This window comes from Balearica regulorum, chromosome 9 (assembly GCF_011004875.1).
Source record: "Balearica regulorum gibbericeps isolate bBalReg1 chromosome 9, bBalReg1.pri, whole genome shotgun sequence".
NCBI lineage: Eukaryota > Metazoa > Chordata > Aves > Gruiformes > Gruidae > Balearica > Balearica regulorum.
The window spans coordinates 2328636-2355244 of NC_046192.1; the positions used below are offsets into that span (position 1 = coordinate 2328636).

The window sequence follows — 26609 nt, forward strand, 5'->3', positions numbered from 1 at the left end:
GGGCGGGGAAGGCACCCGCGGGCTGGGCGTCGCGTCCCGCCCCGGGGAAGGGCCGCGCTCCGGGAGGCAGGGCATGGCGGGCATGGCGCAGTACGCGAGGGGCGCCGCGGCCGTGGCCGTCATCCGGCTCCGCAACCCGCCGGTCAACGCGCTGAGGTAACGGCGGCTGCGGCCGGTTCCCCTCTCCCCCCCCGCCGCGGCCGGGGCTCCCCGGGCGGCCGCCCCTGCCGCTCCTCTCCGGGCTGCGGCCGGCCCGGCCCCGGCGCTTCCCTCCCCGGGGAGCGGGACGGGGCAGGCTCCGGTTTCCTTCCTTCCCCGCCGCGCCGTGTCCTGCGCAGGCTGCCCGATACGAGCCTCTGCCGAGGAACCCCTCCAAACGCACCCGGGTACCTGCACCAGCCTTTGCAAAAAAACCCATCCTGATTTTTCCCATGACTTCTGCTCGTTCTTGTAATTTCTACTGGTTTGTGGGGTTTTTTTGCAAGAGGGGTGGCAGGCTCATCAATCTGGGAAGCCCTTTCAAAACTTCTTGTATTTCTCATCATCTTTAAACATAAAGATCATGCTTCCAGCCAGAGATTCCATAGCAGACTTAGGCAGTTCAGCATTTCACCCTGGAGTTCCTTCAGAACTGCTCTCAGATTTACTACTGGTTTAGCCGCTGGGCCCAGGTGCTCCACAGTGCGTGCATGGCAAGTCCCTACGCAGGGGTTAGGGCAAAGGGCTTTGCAGATAGCGGGCATGGTTCAGTGAGGAGCTGGCACCGGGATTAAAGCACAGCCAGGGCTGCCAGAAGTGAAGGCAGTTCATTTGCCTTTTAAAAATGAGTAAAGGATTGGCCTCTAAATACTGATCTTGGTCAAGAAAGGCTCCAGGCAATCTCAAACATGAGCCGGTGAAAAAGTTGAAGACTGATCTGTAGGAGCCCCTGAAATTTTAGTTTTTCATGTGTTTGAAAAGGACTTTTCTGCTTTACATAATTTGTTATAAGGTGTATGTTTTAGTTCCTTCAGTTCCGAGTACTGCATAGGCCCTTTTCAAGCAGCTGTAGTTACAGAACAGTTCTTCAACAGCCACCGTAGTGTCTGTTCAATGTATATATTCACAAGCAAAAAAATTCCACTGCAGTTACGCTCGACTTCTAAACCAGAAAGTTTGTTAAAAAGAAGCTCAAAGAGACAAGTAGGAGCATGAATAGGAAATACAACCTGCAGCTCTTCTGTAGCAAGCTACAACGCTCTGCAGTAACTGGCAGCGCTTGCTCTTCTGTGGCAACAAAGTGGAGTGAGATCATAATTATCATGAGGGGAAAAAAAATATCCACTGACAGCCCTGCAGCGTGAAGGCCCCCGAGAGACCCAAGTACTTCCTTCACAAGGCTCAATTCCCTTGTGACGAGCTCCATAACATGACCTACGATGGGACTGCTGTGATCCTGGCCACGGTTCCTCACAGCCTCTGCTCGGTGCTCCTGTGACAGGCAGCGAGCTGGCTCGAGGTGCAAACGTGGGTTGGTTGGGGTTGGTTTTTCAGCCAGCCTAGCTCTCTGTATCAGCTCCTTGTGCAGTTGCACAAGGGACAGAGTAGGAGTACGTGGGTAAGGATGGGAACCTCCACAGCACAGATTTAAATCAGTTAAGCTGCAGTGAAACTGTAGCTTGAGACTGCCTATGGTCTTTGATCGCATGTCAGGGTAATACCTGTTTTAGGAGGGATCAATAATAATCTCATACTTGCCATGGGGTAGTTTTTAGCTGAGCCCTGGCTATAGCTAGGAAAGAGAGAACCCTCTGACCTTTGTGTGTTCCTGCTGCCTCTGTATACTTTACATACTGGACCATAGGGGAGCAGGTTTGTGATTGCTGTTGGAAACATTTGACTACGTAGGAGACAGCAGGCAGTGAAAGTTACAGTCAGGAGCCATCTCCTGCGATCCTGAAAATTTAGTTTCACAGCAGGCATAGGCTTTTTAAAAGGCCAGTGGGTTTTTTCCTGCTCTGCTCAGCCTCACTCCTCTCTCCCCATTTTACGTGGCACTCGGTGCCATTAGCCCAGCTCCCAGGCCATCGCCCTGGCTCTTAGCACTTTAGAAGCCACCGGTGGGAAGGAATTTGCTTTCTCCTGTCTGACACCATGCGCTGCTGTGCAAGTACCTCCTGGGTTTCCTGAGGAACGTATGCTGACTTGTGAGTCTGGCAGCAAATTTGGCTCCCACACACTGACTGCCCTTCAAAGCTCATCTTTCTCTCCACGAACAAAGGTGACGTGCCAAATTTGATTTATTTGGGGTTTTCTTTCCTGGTTTGCAGAAGTTTCGTACTCAGAGATCTGCAGTTATGAGACCACGGCATAGAAAGAAGGGATTTTGATATGCAAAAATCTGGGAAGTTTTGGGGAACAGAGAGACAAGACTTGCAAGGGAAAGGACCAGCCACACCTTATTAGCAGATACAGGCTGCTGGCACTGAAAATTAAGAAGGATCTGGAAGAGTATTTCGACATTTGAGCTCACAAGTGCAGAAAATAAAAAGAGTGGATCAAGACGTGCTAAAAAAACAATAGCAAAAAGTTCTTTAAATTAAAAAAATATAATCCAGGACAAGCTTACAGGATGCCAAGCTGAAAACTGGCAGTTGCAGCTCAGGGAAGGGATCCTTACCTTTGATAGTTCTGTGAATCATCAGCTCAATGTGCTGTAGCAGCCCAAAAAGCCCACAAAATATTGGGTACCATCAGGACGTATGTTGAGAGCAGAGGGCATCTCTTTTCTGAAATATAAAACATCTTAATTGTTGTACGTAGTTCTGGATTTTGTGTTTGTAGAAGGATATAGAGACAATCCTGAAAGGGACAACCAAAACAACCCAAGGGATGGTACACTGCGTTAAGAAAGCGGACTGAAAAAGCTGAGTGTCATCAGTTTGGAGAGGAAAAGACAATAAGGTCAAGGTTTACAAAATCATAAAGTAAATAAACTAAAGGCATAACTCTTTACCAAATCAATTTAAAGGTGACTAAGTAAATTTTCAGGACTCTCTTAAATCACTTTTTTTTTTTTTTTTAAATGAAAGAAGTTCACATTCACAAACCCTAGCTAAAATCTGAAATTATTAAGGTAAATAATAAAACCTCGTTACCAATCCAGCATATCATCACTGCAATGAGTTTTATGCAAAATAAAAATAACCTGATGTGGTCACCTACAAGAATATTCCCTTACCCTGGTGTGCATGTGTTCTTTAACAGCCCCTGCAGTGTGTTTCTGAGACCTGCAACACTGAATCACCTTGGCAGAATTGCTTTTCTTGCAGTTAAAATACCGTACGTGGTGAAGCTGACTACATAGCATGGGACTGAGCGTTGATTGGAATGCATGGGGTGAATTTTTGCATTGTCACTATTAAATGAACGACACTGTCACAGTAATGAAATACTTATGCAAATTCTGGTGACTTTTTGTTTCTTTAATGCTCTAGCTGTTTGAAGTTGTGATACTCTTGAGTATTTTTATGGTTTTACTGTCATATATTTTACTACAATACTTTCATCAAAAATTACATCTTTTAGTACCAGTTGTAATACGTGAGTTACCAAGCAGTGCAGCCTGTGCATTGAACTGTAACGTATCCTGAGGCAAACGTATTGCTCCACCTTAGAAGACCAAGGAACTGCAAAAACTCTGATGTTTCTTCCTTTTTGTCCCACAAAAAAAAAAAATTCCCACTGGGAAAAAGTTGTATTGAGGGAGAAGAAATACTTGTGCAAGTACAGGGTCAAGTCATTCCCTGGCAAAAATAGTTGGGTTAATACAGGTCCTGTGGGTATTGAACTATTATTTTGTGGCAGCCTCGATGACTAATTTTTCTTCTTATAGCAGTATGTTGTTGTAAGTGCTAAGGGCTTGTAACTAATTTCCTGCATAAAATCCTGAACCTTTCCATTTAATGCAGACAAATCTTTTATATGGGCATTTTGCATCTGCTGACCATGTGCCCTCAACAGGCACAAAATTGCTTTGATTGCTTCTTCTCTGTTCCCAAGAGAATTGTGCGAGTTTTTTATACAATATTTTCAAACCAGTAACTTAACATTTGTTTGGAATCCTGGTACATCCTTTTTGCACCTCTTTGCACCATGGTTTGCAAAGTGCAATGACATTTCATAATGGTTTTCCCTTAAATCTTCCAGCTGCTGGGTGAATTTGGTATTTTTGTGGCCTGACTCTCCACTGATGCAAAAAACAGCCCTCTAAGAGCCCCCAGCACTGGGTGCAGCCTGTGGGTCCTCCTCAAATAGCAGCAGCCGCAGCACTTGATATTCCAAAGGGAGTGAGATAAAACCAAAATTTTTTAATATGTATTTCACCCCACAGAATATGAAACCATTTATTCAAATTGGAGAGGCTTTCATATTCTGCTACATGGAACTACGTGTACTGGATCGTTACCAAGTCACCTAGTAGTTTTTCTTTGTCGCAGCCAAATTATTCTCACTTTAAGTTTCAGCTTTCAGAACTGTTACTAATGTCAAACTTCAGAGTTGTCTTTGACATCCAGATGAGACAATTGGTACATAACTGGCTGTTCTCTCTCCAAAAATAACACTCCTCTCAGTGTCTGGTTGTCAGGTCTCGGGCTCCCACTGATCCTTCTGCGCAGCAGCTGATCTTGGAGACCCCTCTAGACAGCCCCCCTCAGCTAACAGCCCTGATTAATAGACTTTGCTAATAGCTTCTCTTAATTTTTGATTTTGAAGGGGAAATACGCAGAGGTCAGCTGGCAGAACTTCACGCAGCTGGCTTACAGGAAATTTCTTGGGTTCCCCAGGTTTTCCTTTTCAGTCTATGGATTTCCACTCCAATGCTGCAAGCTGTTGCCTTATATAAATATGTGATCACCCACCCTGGACACACCTAGAAGTATTACACATGAGTACAGTGATACATTTATCATCTACTTCATGAGAAGTTTCCTTTTCAGATGAAATGCCCTCACATCTATTGAAAAACACGCACAAACTGAGTATGCATCAGACCTTTCTGTGAGTTCTTTTTAATTTGCACATCTCCTCTCCACCAGGCATCAACAGAGCTCTGCTCCCTTTTCATCAGCCACCACGCATACATGTTAAGCTGGGCTTACAGCTTGGAGAAGGTCTAAGAACGGAAGCTGTTATTATAAAGGGCTGGGCGAGCATGTATGATACTTGAGTATTCTTCCAACTGGTTGTGGCTCAGATTTTCTGAATTGGGGCATATCTACACATGTAGTATATATACACACATGCACACAGAAAAGTCTCTCAGAAAATCTAAAGACACTGACATACTTACAAGTGTGTATATGAATATTTAATATCTAAATTATATATACACACAATTTGTGTTAACATTGCCGTTAATAAAGCGTTAGGTGTTAATGCTTCTCTTTTTACCTACCATCATCTTTATTGTCACTGTTCTAAAACAGACTGTACTCTCCATATCCATACACACACGTATATATAAATTAGTTTCTAAGCTTCAAATGCAAAGTGGGCATATAGTCAGGTCAGATTTTTTTAAATATCTGATTTGTAAAAGCACTATTTATACTTTTACTGTTCCATTTTGAAGTTCTTTGTTGGCCACATTTACTGCTTGTGCCTGTGGAAGTACGTTCAGACAAAAGATGACATTCTATGTAGTGTTTTAGGTCCAAATCACTTTGACAGGATCCCACACAAGTTGAAGGCTGGACTTATATACAGATCTTCACACGCTAAAAGCATTATAATCGTCAGCACAGCACCAACTCTCTTGGGTTTTTGAAAGCTAGCTTCTCATCCCTGGAGCTCCTTTTCCCTTTTTAAAAGTTCTTAGATTGTCAGTGGCTTAGCATTAATTACTTTTAAATTATGCTAAACTGTTTTCCTGAAAAACCGAATGTTTAATTCATAAAGACATTTTCAAAAGAACATTTCCCTGTGCTGCTTGCTTTGGAAACAGCAATGTCATAGCCAGAAGATGGCTCTCCAGGAGGTGACTGACAGGTCAGCAGGCATAAGCTTGTTGGATTTTGGCGCTTGCCCTTGAAGTAAGAGGGAGACTAAGGAAAGGATGCACCCGAAGAGGCTGTTGCAGAAGACAGGCTGGGGAGGGACCTGCTTGGACATACTGCTCATTTTCACAGGGATACTTGGTGTTTATAACACAGACCTCTAATTTATTTCAGTTTGACAGTTCTCCAGGCATTAGAGGATGGGCTGAAGAGAGCAGATGCAGATCCTTCAGTGAAAGCTGTTATGATTTGTGGCGAGAATGGGAAATTCAGTGCAGGTAAGACATTTTTCATCAAACACAGCCTGAGAAAAAGAGGAAACACTTTCCACCCACCATGTCTGAAGATTCTCTGCCTTGTAACACGGCTGATACAAGTCCTGGTTTGGCTGGCAGTGGCCACAGGGCAGGGGGCTTTCTCTATTCTGCTGTGCCACAATCGACACAGGCACATGACAAGCTGGGCTGGCCAGGGCAGAAATAAGCTGGTGTGTTCACAGTGAACTGAGGGACAGCTGCTCATCTCCCAATATGCTGGTGCCTCCTTACTCTCCACAGCTTTGTTTGTATAAAATCTCTAGACCATCAACTGATCCAGTAAAATGGAACGTACCTGGGATGGAGCAGTGGTAGATAACAGATCTCCTCCAGCTGTAGAAACCTGGGACACTAGGGAATTTCTGTGGAGGTCCCCATTGCTTGTTAACAGTAACTTGCATTTAACTATTCCTGACTCAATTTTTTTTTATTATGCCAACTGCATGATCATTACAGTTACCGTGTATTTTTGTACTTAGCCTTCCCCTGAGCTCTCTGAATAGGCTCAAGGAGTCAGGGTTTCTTGAAGGTGGACCCAAAAGGGGTTGATTCTCGTTAACCGCTCTCCTGCCAGCAGCATACTCTGCAAGGACTTGACCATCTGTGAGCAGCTATGTTCAACAGCACAGACAGGAGGTTTGTTCCAATCCCTGCCTTGCCCACTAATTCCTCTTAATCTCTTTGTGCTAACTCAGGAGCTGACATTCGAGGATTTTCATCTCCAAAGAGACATGGTGTTCCCTTGGGCCCCATCATCTCTCTCATAGAAAGGAGCGAGAAGCCAGTGGTGGCTGCCATTGAAGGCATTGCCTTGGGAGGAGGCCTGGAGGTGGCACTTGGCTGTCACTATCGAATTGCACACGTGAAGGTAACACACGCCACGAACTAGAGAGGCCGGTGAAGGCATCAGGAGCCATGTACCTGTGGCCATGGACAGGGTGGGAGACTGCTCCCAAAGAGCAGTGGGACAGCATGCCTTTCCTGGGATCATCTGCCCAGAGCAGGGCGGCTTTATAGCTACATGATATGAGTCTGTGTGCTCAGACATTCTTCACCTACACCACCACCCTTGACATGCTTTCGGAAGTCTTACTAAATAATAGTTTCAAGTCATTTCTAAATATAAAAAATTATTTGTAACTAGTAGAATAAGGTGGCTGCATAGAAACTTGAGTGAGTGTGAATTTGCCCTAGGTCTCAGTAGTCATTATCTATATTCTGGTGTAGATGGCTGTATCTTACTGGCTCATGCAGCATGGCTGGCTCTTACTTCCTCCTCCTTCCCCAGCCCTATGAATTTTGCATTTCTTGCTAATAGTGGCCTATTTTCAATAGGCAGTCAAAACTCAGCTAGCACAGAGCATTTATGGTTTGATTCCCTATGAGCCTGAACCAAAAGACAGCTTTAAGAGTCTTTTAAGGAGTGATCTGTGGTCTTTTTTCTTGAATCCCCTCCTTGAAGACTCAGGAATGCTGAACTACCTTTTAGCAGTACCTGGTGTCCTTATAGAGATGCTTCACTGCTAGGACCATCCCCTCACTTCTGCAGTGCGAATCACTGCTTCTCCGTGACAGTGTGGGTTGCTGCAACAGCATAAAGAAGTATGCTACATCACCCTATATGCCACCTAAGGTGGGTGCCATAAGTAATGGCCTTAAAGTGACTCCAGATCTCTTAAAAGCTCAATGGGAAATGTAGAAACTATTTTTTTTTTTAAAACAAGGCAACAACATCTAGGTAGATTTTTAAGAGAAGACAAGACCCCTCCCTTCCTGCTGCCCATAGCTTCTATGCCATAACCCTGCTAGATGTCAAGTGCACCAAGAGCCATTTGAAGGAAGATCATGGAAGAGTTCAGTACCAATGTTCCTTTACTAAACTTCCAAGAATTAGAGCAGGGAAATAATAGTTAAGTCAGAGTGCCCTCCAGCATTTGGTAACAACTGCTTGAAAGCATTAGTTCACACGCGTCAATCTGGGGGATACTGTTGGCCCCACAGCTCTCCTCCGGTGCTGTGCTAGCACACATACATCCACTGAAAGGTGACGTTGCTCCTGTGAATTTGTACATGAGTGCTTGAAATGGTTGAGTGGGCTCTTGTCTTAAATATCTTATGTGACAAAAAGCAAAGGTGAAGTTTCTGTGTAGAAGTTTTGAGGCTTCCTGGAGGAGCAATGCATGAATCAAGTCTGCTTGTCTTTATTCTGCTCAGTTTGTAGTTATCACTCCTTCTGATCAGATTTGTTGTTGAATTTGGCTTTATTTTAGGCCCAGATGGGTTTGCCAGAGGTCACCATTGGGTTACTTCCAGGTGCTGAAGGCACTCAACGACTACCCAGACTGATTGGGGTACCGGCTGCTCTGGATATAATCACTACAGGTAAAGGACCATGTCCTGGCCTTACTCTCTATATAAGAACATGGCATTGAGTCATACCACCAGCTTGGTCTAAAAAACATTAATTTCTTTTACCTATGTAGTTGCTTGGGTTACAATTCAGCTTGCTTCCACTCATGATGGACTAGGAAAGGGACATACGTGCTTCTGAGGCATGCAGTACCTGTTGATGAGCATGTCTCAAGCCAGCTACACACAAGGCATTTGATCAGATGAAAGAGAATGAAGTTGCCCATCATGCCCCACTGCAGTCACCTTCCTTCTCTTTTTATGACAGGAAGACACATTCCAGCAACTGAAGCACTGAAACTGGGCTTGGTTGATGAAGTTGTGGAAGAAAACACAGTTGAGGCAGCAATTCTCTTCGCAAACAAAGTGATTGGTGAGAAAAGAATTGTAGCAATGCCAAGAAATAATTGGTAATGTTTCAGAGCTGGAGAGAGTCAGAACAAAACCCACCAGTTTGTTCTAATTTATATGTTCCATTCATTGAGTTTGGCATCCATGTAAGAGAGAATTAATTGCAGAATTTGTTTTCTGTTGTCTGAAGTGAAAAAATTCAGATACTGGAAAGCTGCAGAAATTCAAGTCAGGATCTGGAGAACAAATCCACATCAAGTCCTCCTGCTTCTTAATTATATATCCAAACTCACAGGCTCCTCTGGGGTGCTGCACTCCACTGATTTTGGGGAGTATGTGCTCTTTCCATATATAGTTTTGGACCAGAGCTGGTATCACATGTATTCTGGCTGCACCATCAGTAGTGGCTGATGGAAAATAACTTTCTCCCTCTAGGGAGGGGCTGGCACATCCTCAGGCCAACCTAATGATCCACAAGTCTGATGGGACTCTGTCCCTAATCCTTTAGCTACTATGTAAGAAAATGGCTTGTGAAGAGATTTTTTTTTTCTCCCCACCTTAGAAATAACACAATCAAATTCACTGGAGTTAGCACAGGAAGAGGAACATTCCTTGTGCAGCACAAAGAGTGTTGCCTTGAGAGAAAACAGAAAATTTTTTCCACTACTAACCTCCTTGTACCTTTGGAAACAGACCATTGAATTCCACCAGGATTTCCTCTGTCACAATGGGATGCGTGCGAGGAAGCAAAAAAACCCTTTCTGCTTTGATCACACGGCCTTTATAGGCAATGCTTTTCCAGGCTGGACTGCTGCTTTTGCTCCTGCCATTCTCTTTACTGCAAACAAAGCCCTTTCTTCTCTGTAGGAGCACCTCTCCTGTGCTAGAAGTTGAAGCAGCCTAAGCTTTGTCCTAGGTGACAGTGCACCACACAAAAGAGTTCAATGAATGGGCTATTCTTAAAGATCAGTGTCATGTATACTTCCCTACAGCTTGAGATATACCAGATAGGTGCAAAAGGGTGTTGTTTGGCTAGGTTTTCAGTAAGAGCTGCCCTTCCTTCTCACTGTATTCATCCTACAGTATTTTTGGGCTTCATTTTTAGTGCAGAAGTATGACACAAGCAGTCCTCTTATCTCTCCCTATATGTAATCAGACTAAATGTAATTCTTTAGAAATACGTACTTCACTATTGCTTCTAAGGAAAACAAGGATACTTTGGCTCACTGATTTTGTCTGTTTTGAATAAGAACTCTGTTCCTCCATCTGTTGGGAGAACAGTAAAGTATTATCACTCTTCTAGGCAAATTAACCCAACAGTGTTCCCTCCGATGTACCCTCTGGGCTTCCGAATGATGCCCTGCATAAGATCTATACCAGTATTGATGGCAGCAGCACTGTATCATAAAATGATTAATAGATACATTGCTAGAACTGGCAAGCCAGCAAGCATTCTGGATTTCAACAAATGCTATGTGAAATCGAGTGAAATTTAGATATTTATATGCTTATTTCTCCTGTGACAGACATTGTGCAGCGGCTGACTGTTGTCAAAGTCAGCCTGACCTTAGATGAGAACCTCATGAATGAATCATTGAGTGCACTATTCCTCGGTGCAACTCGCGTTCTGGAACTTACGCCCACTACCAGCAAATTCCTCTTCTGTAACCTCATCTTCATTGGAAATTGTCAGTACCAAGAAACATTTTTTTGAGAATTGTATAAGCACACAAGAATCCTAGCTGGATGTTCAGCAGGTAGCCTGTCCCAGTCTTACTCATAATTAGTGGTAGATTTTCTATCTGTTTGTTGCTGGTTTGAGTTACTGCAGTAAAAATGAGTAATGTCATTGAAGGTGTTTCACATCACACTATATACAAACTCCAACAGGACTTTAAAAATGCTTTCAGACTTTCCAACAGCTTTACTGGCATTTACAGTACATGCTTTGGCAGTGAAAATACTGGCAAGTCAGCTAATCTTTATTTCTTTTCTGCTTGGAAAATTTCTCATTAGGCCTTGCAGAAGACCATGAAAAGTTTTGATGCACCATTTAGCCTCAGGTTACCTGATAATTTGAAAGAATAGTGTACCCAGAGTCCATATATTCCTTTTGAGTCTTTCGTGGCTTTGGCCTTTGCCTAAAGTTAATATAATTCTCTTGCCATAAAGGCAAACCAGCACTTTTATTTCTCTACATCAAGCACTAACTCAGGGCTGCAGAAGAGATGACAGCCTTGCATAGCTGCTCTGGGTTTTTTTCACATTGAGATCTCTTGTCAGTGAACATTTTTCAGATAATCTTAATAAAACCAGGGACCAAGTTGCACAAAAAATGCCATCACAAGTCCACTGTCTTTGTATGGCATGTAGCATTTTGTTTCTGATGAGGGTTTTGGTTTGGTTTTTTTATTTTAAACACAAGCGTAACGATTGCTGGCTTCTTACAAAGCAGTCTGGCTATATAACTAGTTTTGTCACTGATGGAATTTGTATTCCTGGGAAGGCTGTACTGCAAGATAAGTCTTAAAGAATCAATTCCAAAATTATTTTCTTCTAAAGCTTTCTCAGTGCTGGAGCTGCAGTATCTCACGGCAAGAGATCAGTCTCAAATGACTGGCCTTACTGAAGCAAGGGTCCTTGATTGTTTTTTTAGTCCACAGTTGACAGAGCTACCTTGATGGTAGGTATGTTGGGAAAGCATCTTTGTACTTTTTTTATGGATTATTCCTAATGAAAAACACCTTCAAAAGGAGTTCTGAAACAGTCCTGTAGGAATACATAGAGACAGTTATTGATTCTAAGTTAAATTTTTCATTGGAAAACAGTAATTGTATATTGCAGATAGGAAGCAAGCATATGTTCCTGGCCTTCAGGCAAAAGAAAAATACCTTCACTTTTGAAGGCATTTTTTAGAAAGAATAGGAAATAAATCCTTGGAGACAAGGAGAATGTTCTTTCAGTAAGTTGCTTGATTATCTCACTGCACTAATTCAAAGCTGCATTACATAATTTGTCCACCTGATGGCATCACAAAATTGAAAATTTGCTGTAATTGCTTGTGGCAGGCAGTACCTTGCAGTTTATAGTGCCCAGCTCTTGCTGACCTGCTGTAGTCTTCCTCGGCTGGAGGAGAAAATGGCTGCTGATCCTCTGCACAGCAGACTTTGAAGCTCTCCCTTCATAGATAATCATCCACCTGCTTTCTGATTGACCTTTATCATCATCTTGGAACACAAAAGTATCAATGGCTTGCCCCGAAGAGCCAAGGAAAATCAGTTCAATTTAGATGGGCTCAGGCCCCACACGTGTTAAACCGTGTGAAAAGACGATTACGAGTTTCTGACTGTAAGCCACCTAGGAGTGACTGTGGAGGAAATACGTGTTTCTTCTGAGTCTCATAAAACTAAAAGGAGTAACAGATTTTGCTGTTAGGTAATTGCATGCTTTAAATGGAGACTGTTGGAGAAAGGCTTTCAGTTACAGTTGCAAGGGCCTTTACCGCATCATCTCTGGGAAGATGTGCAACGTAAAGACATTTTAGTCTCTCTCCAGGGCTCATGATTCTGGCTGCCAGCTGCTTTAGGCAGAAGGTCTAGCAAAGCATCCTTTTGACACAAGCAGAGCTTGCGAAAGGTCTGACACAACTTGGACTTGTCCCTGGTAGGTCTGGGACCACTGCAGGCCTGAGGAGCAGAGGTCCAGGTTCAGCTTTGTTTCTCAGCAATTCACAATCAGTTCACTGCACCAGGAAGACTGTTAGGCTAGCCCTGCCTCTTCATGTGGAGTCCTGTAATATCCTGAGGGTTTACAACTCTGGGGTGATTTTTTCCTTTTTTGTTTTTGCTTTAAATAACAATATTTGATATTGCACACTTACATGTTGCTTTTGCTGATAGAAAGTTTATAGATTGATCTGTCCTTTGTGCCACCTGGACTACAAACCCCAGTAAAACAAAGCAGGTAGCTATGCTAGCTCCTGTGCATGGACAACACTTTTCCCTGCAGCTCTGATGTCTGATGCTGTTCATCACATTCCTGCTGCTTTCATTTCAGAAATCAAGCCACAGGTGTCCCACACTGATCTCTTCTTCCCAGGTTTGGATTCAGATAATTTTTCCTGTTCATAAATGCCCTTTATTAGCATTGCAGAAGCAAAGACACTGCATGGAGACACTGTAGAAATACTTAGCAAAACCTATTTTGCTTACAGCTAAATAAGAGTTTTATTACAGAACCCTGAGGAGAGTTACTTTTCTTTTTCACTCTGAGGAACTGTCTCATGTTCCCCATCAGTATTTGTGCTTACAAGTACTATCTGAAGACCAAGTTTAAAGGCATCCAGTAGTATTCCTTTTTTACCAACAGAGATGTCATATGAAGTCCCTTCATCTGCCCAGTCTTAAGTGGCATTCCAGCCATCAGATCTGCTTTCTGGGACAAACCTCAGGTTTCCTCTTGTGGTGAAACAAAACGCACTATTTAAGTCCTAAATAAAGGGCTGTGGATAAAGAGCATTTCTGGGTTAAAAATCATACATTTAGGGGAAAAAACAAAGGATTCCAAAACAAAGGAACATTATCCTGACTAAATCCTGCAATACTGGCAGATACAAACTATACTCACTGTCAATGTGAAAACATTATTTTTATGAACTCTGATTACAAGGGAAGCTACTTAGTGAGTGTTCATCTTTTAATGTTCTCTAAAAGGCTTCAATTAAAAAGCCTGAGCTCTGAAGACCATTATTTCAGGAAATCAATATCTCAGCTCACCCTGGAAACTCATATTTCTGTTTCTCTTAAACATTGCTAAGTCTTGGAGAAAAAGCTAGAGTCACAACACATTCTTTGGGCAGCCATAATTGTGGTACTGCCATTATTCCTGCTCTTCAGCATCCTGTGTATGATTTCCTGCTCCTGAGTCTTCTGCTGATACACTGCCACTTTCCCAACTCAGACAACAGGAAGAAAAAGGGGAGTGGGATGCAAGATGACACCTTTGAAGGAAGCATGGTCCTGTGGCAGAGCTCATTAAAGAGAAACTATGGCAGTGAGACTGTATACCAGAGAGCTCCTCAGGATAAGGTTCTCATTAGAGGGGGCTCACCCATCATCCTGCTTTGGTGGCAGTCCTGGGTGCTTCCGAGAACAGCACTGCAGCAGTCAGTGCAGTAACATCACTACACAGTTAATTAACGATCTGGATGTGGCTACAATGACAAAAGGGCCTTTGTGAAAATGTTGGAATATCAAGGGGATACATCCTGAATTTCTGATCTTGTTCCTCCATGGTCTTTACTGAGGCCAGCTGCCATTAAGAGCATGGGAACAGCCTGAGCATGGCCAGATAGACATCTCCAGCAGGCACCAAGGTTTGTACTTCTGAAGAGGATGGAGAGGACTTCAGCCTCTGAAATGTAACTGACTTCTCTCAATGAAAATCCTTTCTAGGTATCACCATAGCAACCTCAGTCTGTAATGAGCCTCATGTATTTGTGTGGCTGCTTGATTCACCCCTTGCTAACACAGAAGCATGAACTCCCTTGTTATTCATTTGCTCCCCAATTCGTGCTGTGTGAGCTGTCCTCTTGCTCAGTCCCAGGGTGAAGAGAAGGACTCCTGCTGTCAAGGAAGAATTGAAGTCAGGGTATACTTTCCAGTCTCTCTTATAAATGCCTGGGTCAGGACCACAGCTGGAAAGCATCTGGCTAGCAAAGTCTAGTACTAAACAATACTGGAGGAAAACTTTAGTACTGTAGCTTGTAGAAAGAGCCATATGAATGCAGCAGCTGGGACCATGCAGTAAGAGAACTGGAGAAATCACAGCATTCTGTGTAACTTGAGAAAAGGAAGGAGATAATTACTTCTTTGAAATTGAAATCTTGCTTTTTTGAAGTCTGAGAAGGGACTTGAAAAATTGTAATTGTCAGAGCAAACAGAAAGCTAAAGAGAAATGTCAGACACTTTAGTTCTAGACCCAGATCACTGTGCCATGCAAGCCCTAATGCAGTGAGCTTAGAAGGAAAGAGGTAGACTGCATTCCCAGTCTATGTAGAAAGGGGTGAAAATCTTCCAGATGTGGATGCTTTGTTCTGTAACTCCATTTTTCTACCCCCAGGCCAGCCATTGGGACCCCGCAGGCTCAGTCTGAAGCCAGTTCCAAAATTGCCCAACATGGAAGCATTTCTCAGTGAGGCTCTTGTGAAGGTGAAGAAACAGGCCCACGGGTGCCTGGCTCCAGAGCTGTGCTTCCAGGCAGTCAAAGCTGCCACAGAGCAGCCCTTTGCAGATGGAGTCCGGAAGGAGCGAGAGCTGTTTAACATCCTGCTTACTTCAGGCCAGGCCCAAGCACTGCAGTATGCTTTCTTCGCTGAGAGAGAGGTGCAGAAGTGGACAACATCCAACGGAGCTTCGTGGAAAAGCGCTTCCCCTCAGCCCATCCACAAAGCAGCTGTGATAGGTAAGGGAATGAAAAAGCTGTTGTGGTTGCTGACTGCCCAGCTAACAGCAGAGCTGAAGGGGGGTGGGATGAGTATAATGAGGTTTTACTCACAGCAGAATGCTGAAGTGGGATTCCCTAACCATCACTCACCAAAGTCACTGGTACCATCACAGGCAAAGATACTCCAGACCCATCAGTGACATGCCAGAAGGGAAGTTGTCACTGCATTGGTAAGCTCAGAAATTCAGATGGCAACTCACATCCCACTAGATTGTTACCTGGTGCCGCCTCTTTCTTTGGAAGAATAACTTCCTCTCACTTCAGAGACAGCTTCATCTGTGGACCATAAGCAGTCTGTTCCCTTTTAAATACTGCTACGTTTAGTCCTGGCTTTGTTCCATGTTATAAGCAGGTTTGCATGAAATTCTCCTCCTCCTGGTCTAGCTCTGTACTGCAAGTACATGTGCACAGAGTCACTCAGGGATATATTAATATAAAAATGTTTTGACAGCTGTATTTTAAGAAGATTTCATCTCACTGGGATCCACTCCTGCCATGTTGTAGCCCAGCAAGATAATGCCTTCATTAATTTTTTATAAGAACAATTTAAATAAAACCTTTGATGCACTGCTGAGATTTAAAAAAAAAGTATCTTTCAGCTCTGCCTGTTGATAGTAGTGCTCAAAAAATGGTTAGACAAGTAATGGAGCACTTGGAAAACATCCATTCTGTTTCAGAGAAAGCTCACGAGATAACACTGCTCTTTCTGGATACTTCTCAGGCCTCTTGTGTTCTACAATGAGCACTCTGAAAGCTCATTTCAGGCCACAGAAACACTTTTTTTTTTTTTGGAAGTTCCCTTCTCTTCATTAGCTGCCATGCCATATTTTTAATGAAAATTATTTTTAAACATTGGTCCACAAACCTTGTGAGGAGGATCCGTGGCTGTTACAGCATTCAGGTAGAAAGGCATGAATTATTGGTACATGAGTTGAAGAGCACAGTACTTTGGACACATGCAATCCCAAACAGGTCAGTCCTGGAACGTCTGCTTAGGCAGGAAGGGCACGTGTTGAAGTTTTGTAGGAAGGACCAGATGACTAGAATGGGCATTCTTCACTACGTACTGATAAATCACACCAGAATAATGCATTTGCAAAATCCCAATCGCAATGACAGTTTAGCCAGAAGGGCTGTTTAGATCTGATCTGCTTGTTTTGGTGCTGTAACTGAGCTAGAGGGGATTCTAAGAACAAATGCAATCTCTATTTGAAAGCTACATCTCCCATCCCTTGTATTAAATATTTGCATCCCACCTCCAGACAGGTTTCTGAATTCTGTTCGGAAGCTGCCACAACCTCTGCCCCTCAGTTTCAGTGGTTTTGTAGCTGGTTACAGTCAATGCTTACATTAACCAATACTTTTTGCAAAATAAATAAACTAAGTGCTTTGATACTTTTGCTGCAGAGGTCTGGCACACCCTGGTCCTTTTCATGACTCTGAACTTCAACATTTCTTAAAGCACGCATAACCAAAGTAGGAACAGTATTCCAGGAGTAATTATGCTAAGACCAGCTACCAAGATATTTCTTACTCCTACTTAGTATGCTCAAGGTAACAGCCAACTTTCATATTAGCCATGTTCAACACATCCTGTTACTTATCTACTGGCAGGGAGCAGCTGCACCCCAGGAATAGGGAGCCAATGGCAGTATCACCTCCCAGGGGACAGAACCACAGAATCTTTGAGGCTGGAAGGGACCCCTCAATGTCATCTTGTCCAACCCCCCCTGCTCAAACAGGGCCACCTACACCCAGTTGCTGAGGACAATTCCCAGACAGCTTTTTTTAATATCTCCAAGGATGGACACTCTACAACCTCTCTGGATAACCTGTGCCTAGTCACCCCCACAGTAAAAAAAAAGTGATTTCTTATGTTCAGATGGAACCTCTCATGTTTCAGTTTGTGCCCATTGCCTCTGGTCCTGTCACCACAGGCCACTGGAAAGAGTCTGGCCCCATCTTCTTTACACCTTCCCCTCAGGGATTTATATACATTGGTGAAATCCCCCATGATCCTTCTATAGGCTGGAGTCACAGCTCTCTCAGCCTTTCCTCAGGAGACACACTCCAGTCCCTTAATCATATTAGTGGCCCTTCACTGAACTCACTATCACTTTTGTACTAGAGAGCCCAGACCTGGACACACAGGTATGGTCTCACCAGCGCTAAGTAGAGGGAAAGGATCACCTCCCTCAGCCTGCCAGCAACACTCCTCCTAATGCAGCCTAGGATACCATTAGTTGTCTTTGCCACAAGGTGACATTGCTGCTCATAGTCAAGTTGGTGTCTACCAGGACCCCCAGATCCTTTTCTGCAGAGCTGCTTTCCAGCCAGCCCTCAGTATATACTAGTACATAGGACTATCCCTCCCCAGACACAGAACTTTGCAATTCTCCTTGTTGAACTTCACAAAGTTTCTTATCAACCCATTTCTCCCTCTGGATGGCAGCACAATCCACTGCTGTATCAGTTATTTACAGTACCTGAGCAAGGCAAGCAGGGCAGACCCAGGATCTACTAGAAGCAGAGATGATCAAGCAAAGTTCACATGACAATACAGGTCCGAGGTAAAGTTGGGAAGCCAGTCTGCAGGCTGAGGTCTGGATTAACAGCAAGACACCACAACTCCTTCCTCCAGCAGAGCTTAGGAAAGGAGTGAAGGCCTAGAGCTGAGCTTAAATGGGGCTGCGAGGCTGATGGGCAGTGTGGGTGGGTGGAGGCTCCAGGTGTAGCCGCTCAGGGACATTAGAGCTTGTCCGTGCACTCAGAGCCTTGACACTTACCAAGACTCCTAATGCCTTTTCTGAATCACTGCTTCTATCAATACAGCCCCCACAGCTATAGCTTGCTTTGTTTATGCCAGTTGTTCGTGTTATACTTCATTTGATAAGTGACATCTTTTTTGGAGGTTATTGATCACCGCCTTTTAACTCTGAATCCCACACCGTATAGTCACTGCTTTCCATCACTTCTTTTTGCCACTCTGCTGTGCTTTTTCTCCTTCTTCTGGAAGTTTTTCCTATTTTGCCTTTTGATATCAGTAAAATTGCAAGTCCATTAGAGACAGGCATAGAACATGCCAACACAATTGTATTTTTTCTTTCAGGCTGCTGTAACAAAAAGCCATTCTCCAGCCAGTACCATGCTGTATCTCATAATTTCACATTCCTGATCTTAAGTAAAGTCTTGCAGCACCAGCAATCAAAATCTTAGGGATTATTTTTGAGGGTCTGACACCTTTTAAAATAGTGCTGCTCATCCATGTAAGTATTGAGTCTACCTAGGTGATCCAGGGTCTCTCTGTTTTCACTGCAGAGAGGAGGGCAGTCAGAGCAAGGTATTGAATCTATTTTGGAATGTCAGAAATCATGGAGACCCCATTTTCCAATAGACAGAGCTGTGCTCTTTCACACACCAAACCCATGTTGCATTATGCTGCTGCTTCTATCTTTTATCGCTGCACGATGGGAAGCAACTGAGAAGATCACGTTGACTTCCTCTTCCTTCAGTACCTTTTCCATAGGCACAAAGGATCTTGAGGGTATGGAGGTAGTGCCATGAATGCTAGGAGAGCCTTGCTTTGTGGCTCCCTTGTCTATGCAATATTAGCAGGAATTTGTTGGAGGGAGCTGGCACATCATTTGCTGACTGTGTCTTAGATTCAACATCAAGGATGATCTATCATTTTTGTGGGCTTGCTTGATAGACAGCATTGCTGAGGAACTGGCAACCATTCCTGTGCAGTGCTGCCTTCCCATCAGCTGCCTTTCCCTGCAGTTTGCTTGCTGGAAGACCGGTAAGCGGGTAACACCACCTATGTGGGAGCCCTCCTGCTCCTGGCCTAGCTGTCCTTGACTGTCTTCAGCCACATGCTGAATGTCACCTATTTCATTTGCTTCTGCTTATTCTGAACTCTTGGCTCCCATGTCTCTCCACTTGCTGTGGTTCCTCATCACCCAGAAAAAGAGTTCTTCTCTATCCCTTCTGCAGTCTTCCCACAGCTCCCTGCTTGCCTTGAGTATCACATTATTTCTGCTTGAAATTAATACCCTGAAACAGAGAAAGCAGCAGCTCCAGTCTGCAGCAGTCTGCCACTGCCAATTGCTCATTGTTGTTTTTAACAGGAAAACTGGAACAGTCTTTGCATATTTTTTCCAATCTATAAAGTATTATTTCCATTGCCTGGCATTTTAAAGTCCAAATATTCACTATAGTTCAGAATATTTCCCACTGATCTGTATTTCTCCAGTGTGTGACTGTACATGAGTTGCTTTGAACATATTTTGAGTTAATTTGTTTTGAAATTTGTTTTTAAAGTCCTTCAATTAATTTTGCATGATTTTTCATATTCTAAGTACCTCATGTGACAGATCAATAATTAACAGTCATTATTCACTCAGCTTGCCCAGCAGATGGATTTGTCATATCCATATTTGGCCTGAAATTACATGGGTTCAAGTATAGTTTTATTTATATGCCAAAGCTACATTTCACAACAAAAGACCAGAAGCAAGATGGCTAGACATTGGGTTTTTTCCTGAAGCAGATTTCAGTGTTCTTTTGAAAGATGTGCCTTGGGCATGAAAGATGGTAACACAGCTCTGAAAACTGTCCCCTGCGTGGAAGATAAGAATATACGCTTTTTTCATGGTTTGGGGGAAGTGGGAGCACTATTGAGGAAGAAAATGGAATGTACAGTAGAAATTCTGGAGTAGTTCCTAGCCATGTTTTGGTCTGTGAGATCTGAGCTGAGCGTGCAACATTTCCCTTCCTCTTTGTTCTGCAGCCTTCCACACATGTAAGGCCCAATGATTCCCTACTATTTTTTCTGCTCTAATGTATTCTTCCCCAAGATCACTCGGTTTTGTAAAACTGAAAAGGGGAGTCCTCAGAAATGCTTCTTTCCCTGCTAGATAGCCAAATCTCTCCTTAGTTTTATAGCCCAATTTTAGACAATATTTCCAGGGGAGTCATGCTGTGCAAGCTCTAACGTAACAAAACCCTTGGGGCTTTCATTACTCTCTCTGCCAGCTTCATTAAACATCATTTCATACAGGCCACTGAAGAGTTATGTAGTAAGTTGAGAGACAGCTTTTCTAGGTCAGAAACAAGCTTGGCAAGCTCATATCTTATCTATAAGCCTATTCCCGTGGCCTAGAAAGTGAAGTACTACAAGCATGTATGCCTGTCTGTCGCAGGATGGCTGAAACCTAGGTGGGAGTATTCATACTACATGTGGACGAAAGCTAACGGGAATCGGCTAACACCACTGCAGAACTTCCCTTGAAAAGAAGGCTGGAGAACCTCTGCTCATGGAAGGGGTTTTGATGTAGGAAGAAGCAGAGAGAACTGCTGAGATTTCAGTCATGAGACCGAAGGTGAGAGGAAGAGGAGTTAGTGAGGCCCAGGATGTGTGCGTTAATTTCTTTAGGAGAGCTTGGAAATTCTAGGGAGAAACCCCAGGTCTCCACCCTGGAAAGGAAGAAGAGACTTCAAGAAGGAGCCATGAAGAACCCAGCTGTGGAACCACAAACTCTCAATGTCTTAAGAGAGCCTTAAAGATGGGGCTGGGCTTGATGGATATGCATGAGGTAGTGAGATACCCTCCCGCACTGCCCGAGAAGAAAGCAGTCCTTGTAGCTCTCCAAAGACAGGGAACAAACTGTCTCTAACTGTCCCTGCTACCACATCCACACCTCTGAGTACTGAGCACAGTGGGAGCAGCTATTTGTGTTTGGGGTTTTTTCAGTCAGCAAACCATGGACACTGAAATACCAAGAACTGATTTGTGATATTCGAGTTTTATTTTCAAATTAGGTTTTAGTAGTACTTGATTATGAAGTAGCAAATCTAATTTCCTAGAAAGGAACTTCAGCATTTGCTTGGGAGTGTAATGGTTTATAAGCAGGCTGCCAGATAGTGATGTCTGTAGAAACGATCTTCTGGTAGCTAAGCAGGGAATGTTTTCGATGTCTTTTGTGTACACAAGCTGAGGGTGGACAGAACTAAACCATGGGTGTGTAGCTTGCAGGAAAAACTTATGACCTTGTTTGACCTTGATTGTTGGAACTTGTTTAACTGATGACATAATTTCAGCACTTCTTTACAAAGCTGCTTTAGACAAATTTTTTAATCCCCTTGTTTCTGTTTATTTGTTTAGCTGAGTTTCATTTGTAAACCTGGGATTAAAAAAATCATTTTTACAGAATTATGACAGACTTGTACTTTGTCTGGTTGTTGCTTTATTTAGGATATTAATAATCCTCCCATTCAGATGCTTCGCACTTTTAAAGCTGGTAAACTTGTGCTGACCTTCTCTTACTAGTTTGTATTAACTGAGTCTGAAAAGCCTCCATCATGGGAGAGCAGGATAAATAGTGTGAGTTGAGTATCACAGGAAAGTGTAGGTGTGCAGCTTCATTTAATGTAACAGAGGGCAGAGCAGGTGGAAGGGCTCAGGAGGAGGTAAGGGATCAAGCCAGTAATCTCTGCACTGGTATTCCTGGGGGTATGACCTGGTAGTAGCGCATTTATGGATCTTGGAGAAAAAAAGTACAGCTTGAATGCATGCTTGGTTACAGGAATTCCGGGCAAGCACTTTAACTGCATGGTTGGACAAGGAAGACAGCGTCTTTGAAACTCTTCAGAAGTTAGGAATGGCCTGTGTTGGAGGACTGGGAGAGTCCCAATGGGCAGAGATCCCTGATATAAAGTGTGAACAGCAAGCAAAAGGCTACTGGTGTTCCAGAGTGATTAAAAAGGAGATAGATGTTGAAATCTGGATTAAGAACACTGTGTTAGGTCCATCCTGTTTGACCTGGTGACAAGAGACATACAAGACATTAGAGACAAAGTTTAGAGAAGATCAGTGTCCAAGGTCAGCTGAATTTTGTTTGCTTCAAAGATTACACAGTGAAGTGCAGAGGCAGAAGAGGAGGGGGCAAAGAGGAAGCTTGGAAGGAGGGAGAAATCAATTGTCTGAGCTTTGCTGGTGTTAAAATCTCTGGGTGTGGTGTGTTTGCTTACACTAATATTCTTTTTACGAGTGCCCATAAGGACTGTCTCACAGGAACAGAGAGGCACCAATATCCTCAGGGTGACGCTTGCTTATGAAACTGCCTGCTAGAAGGTGTGAACAAGGTTGAAGCTGAAACTCAGATCTCCTGGTTTTGATCCCCAGGTTCTATCTCTTAAGTGATACTGGTTTCCATAGGTATAAAAGTTTGCAGGGAGAAGACATGAGTCACATGGCCTGCACATGCTGGAGTGAATCCCACTGATATTTTGTAAGCTTGAGAGGACGTTAACTTGCCTGTATGCCACTGCTTTTCAAACATGTAGGCTCACCGAAAGGAAGAATTCACCTTCCTTTTTCTCAGTCTTCAATTCTTTTGTTCTATGTGCGCACCACTGATTTTTGCATAGGCTTCTGCTTTTTATCCTGGAGATACAAAGGAAGTGCTACCGTCAAGTGATTAATTGTAACGTTTTCTCTTCATAGTCTCTGATTCTGTCTCTACTTTTATCCCTAGGGCTGGGAACAATGGGCAGAGGCATTGTGACTTCTCTGGTTAAGGCCAACATACCCGTGGTAGCCCTTGAGCAGAATCTGGAGTATCTGAACATGGGAAGAAAAGCTGTGATGCTTCTTTTGGAACGCGAGGCTATGAAGATGGAGCAGGGTGCCCAAACCCTGGATTTCCATAACCCTGCACGTCTCCAGTTCACTGTGGACTTTGATGTGTTGCATGATGTAGATCTAGTCATTGAGGCTGTGTTTGAGAACATGGCACTAAAGAAGGAAATATTTCACGAGCTATCAAGAATTTGCAAGCCAGGGGCCTTTCTGTGTACAAACACATCAGCCCTGAACATTGATGAAATAGCTTCTGCCACGAGCCGCCCACACCAGGTCATTGGCACACACTTCTTCTCCCCTGCTCATGTGATGAGGCTATTGGAAATAATCTATGGCCATCACACTTCGCCTACCGCCATTGCCACTGCTATGCAGCTAGCCAAAGCACTGAAAAAAGTTGGAGTGGTGGTAGGGAATTGTTTTGGGTTTGTTGGGAACCGAATGATGTTTCCGTATGTACAACAGGCAGTTTTCCTTGTAGAGGAAGGAAGCAGACCAGAAGCTGTAGATCAGGTTCTTGAAGATTTTGGGTTTAAGATAGGACCTTTCCGAATGTCTGATCTTGCTGGGCTGGATGTGGGCTGGAGGTCTCGAAAGGGCCAGGGTCTCACCGGGGCCTCACTGCCCCCAGGAACACCGGCCCGCCAGCGGCACGGCCATCGCTACAGTCCACTGCCTGATCTTCTGTGTGAGAATGGCAGGTTCGGCCAGAAAACTGGCAAAGGCTGGTATCAGTATGAGAAGGCTGGGGGCAGGACAGCCAAGCCAGATCCATGGCTTCACAACTTCCTGGCCCAGTACAGAGACACCCATCACATCAAGACCCGCTTTATAGACCAGGAAGAAATCCTGGAGCGGTGTTTGTTTTCCCTCATCAATGAAGGGTTTGATATCCTGGCTGAGGGGGTAGCAGCTGGCCCAGAACACCTGGATGTAATTTATATCAATGGCTATGGGTGGCCGAAGCACTGGGGGGGCCCCATGTTCTATGCTTCTACCATCGGGCTCCCTCGCGTTTTGGCTAAACTGCAGAAATACTCCGAGGCCCACCCTGATGTTCCTGGGCTACAGCCCAGTGCCTTTCTGAAAAAGCTGGTAGCTATGGGGAACCCTCCCCTCAAAGAGTGGATGTCCTACCAAAGCCGGCAGAGCAACAAGCTGTGATTTTTGTTGATGCCTGCTATATAAATTCAGTGGAGGCTGATCTCATGAAACAGGTGCTGTAATTGCACTGTCTTTTCCAATCAAAACCAAAGTGCTACAGGCTCGCAAACAATGTCACTGACCTTCCTGGGCCTTTGCAGAGAATAACTATGGCTGATGATTGATCTCAATCTCCCTCTCACTGCAGGTAACCACTGCCATCACCCAGCCATCCCACCGCCAGCCTTACCCGCCTGCTTTGCACATCGCTGCATAAAGGCTCCTCTCATTTTGCTCTGCTTTCAGCTCTTCACAGCTGTACATCTCTTCCAGTCTGTATTTGTGGAAGGGAGGGAGCAGCATCCACAGCCCACAAAGCAAATCAGGGTAGGAGACAAAAGAGAGATGGTCACAGTTCACCTGAGACTGACTGGATCTACCAGATCCTGCCCTAAATCTGTTTCCCAGTTCGTTCAGGCCCAGCTCCCCTGGATTCCCTGGCTCTGCCAAAGACAGCCAGCTGGAGCCTGCTCCCTTCCCACTGTGGGGGGAGGGATGGCACAAGGGGCACAGCACTTTTCCGAGGTAAAGTCACATGAATTGGAGAGAGCAGGCTTGGGCACAGAGCAAGGGGTAGGGCTGGTACTGTCCCTCCTCCCTGCTGCAGAGGAGATTCCAATAAATGACAGAAAAGCCACACAGGCATTGACCTGACTAACCTGCCCTGTGGTGTTAGCTCACGACTGGCCTTCTGCATCCAGACTCCATCCTCCGTTATCATTATCCCCACCCGGCTTTGTCCCAGCAGAAACATCTTCTGGCATGTCTTAAGTTGCGATCACCCCCCTATCTTGCCTGCCTACAGCTACCCGGTCTTGGGGCTCTGCATGTTCTAATTGACCAGACTGAAGCCTGACCTGGCACGCACCGGGTTCTCACGTGGGCAGAGGGCACACTGAGAAGTACACGGCTCAGGAGCTGCGTAGGCAGGAACGTTGCTGCAGGCAGGGAGGTGGCAGATCTCTAGCAGAGAGCAGAGGGAGAGAGACAAACTTGCTCCAGGCTTGATGCTCTGGGACAAAGTCTCCCATTTCTCGGTCTAGTGAATGTATCTTCCAGTCCAGTCTGGGGAATAGGTTGGTCTGGGTTCCCTTCTCAGGAAGATTATCACTGGATGTCTAACTTTTGGGGTTTTTTTTCAATAAAAGTGCTTGGATTATCTAATGACTGTCTAATCATATGATTATATCATATGGAAAAGCAGAAAAAGGAAAATGTGCTTATTCTTTCTTTATACATACCTTCATTGCTTCTCTAAATGGTAGAATTAAATAATTTTTCTGTTTGTGGAGGAGTTTGTGTTTGAAAAGGCTGCATGCTTCTTGTTTTCTAACTATATCTTATTTTGCCCTTTATCTATCCCTGTCCTTCAGTGGGTGAGGGTGCAAAACTGAGGGCAGGAAACCCTTCAGAAGTCACAAGCCAACCTGAGTGCTTGGTTCCACAGAGGATTTTTCTCCAGGACCAGAGAAAGAGCTAACTCTAGGTCCAGCGAACTGCTGCATCCCCCCCCCCCCAATCACTTGTGTGCCACAGCTGAGAGCAATCCAGCATTTGCTCGAAGGTGAAGCACTGCTTCCATGTGAGCAGGCTCCGCGTGACATGTTACACAACAGCACTGGCTGGTGCTGGCGGCTGTCACGTCATCCAGCAGGACAGCTCTGGACACGATGCACTGCCCGGGCTAACATCCCCCTCTCCTCTGCCTCGTGCCGTGCTGTTCACCCGTACTGGAGATGAGTTGGGAAAGGGCAATTCCCCTTGCAGCAGGAGTGGGCTGCAGAGGAGAGGGCATGCCCTTTCTCTGCAGGAGAGATGCTGGTCTCAGGATATCGAGACCCACCAGCTTCTACCCCATGGCCAAAATGCCTCTCCTCAACCTGCAGCACTTTTGTGCTGGTGCGTTTGATGTGCCTGTTCTCATCTCCCCTCGCCGAAATTACTGAGAACAGAGTCTGTTCACACTAGTAATGTCTCTCCTGACAGAAGTTCATTTGCAAATGCATATTGACCAAAGCAGCACAGCATTGATTGGTCTGCGTGCTTTACACCCCAGCCAGCCATCAGTGACATTGCTGGCACTGAGAGGTTGCGTTCGCAGCTCCGAGAGGGCAGGCACGAGGCAAGGCTCCTGGCAGGGCGAGA

The 26609-nt window shown here is 44.5% G+C and overlaps 1 protein-coding gene across 2 annotated transcripts; it reads left to right on the forward strand.

The window, feature by feature from the left end:
* The first annotated feature begins 55 nt into the window (after positions 1-55).
* On the forward strand, positions 56-25773 carry EHHADH (enoyl-CoA hydratase and 3-hydroxyacyl CoA dehydrogenase). Of its 2 annotated transcripts, XM_075760749.1 has the most exons (8): positions 68-156; positions 6213-6316; positions 7051-7223; positions 8626-8737; positions 9033-9137; positions 13172-13213; positions 15236-15577; positions 23155-25773. In XM_075760749.1, exons 1-8 carry the CDS (start codon positions 74-76, stop codon positions 24423-24425), a joined length of 2232 nt encoding a protein of 743 aa, XP_075616864.1. In that variant the 5' UTR covers positions 68-73; the 3' UTR covers positions 24426-25773. The 2 variants fall into 2 exon arrangements, with proteins under 2 accessions (XP_075616865.1, XP_075616864.1); XM_075760750.1 differs by lacking the exon at positions 13172-13213 and having other exon boundaries at positions 56-156.
* Positions 25774-26609: the final 836 nt, after the last annotated feature.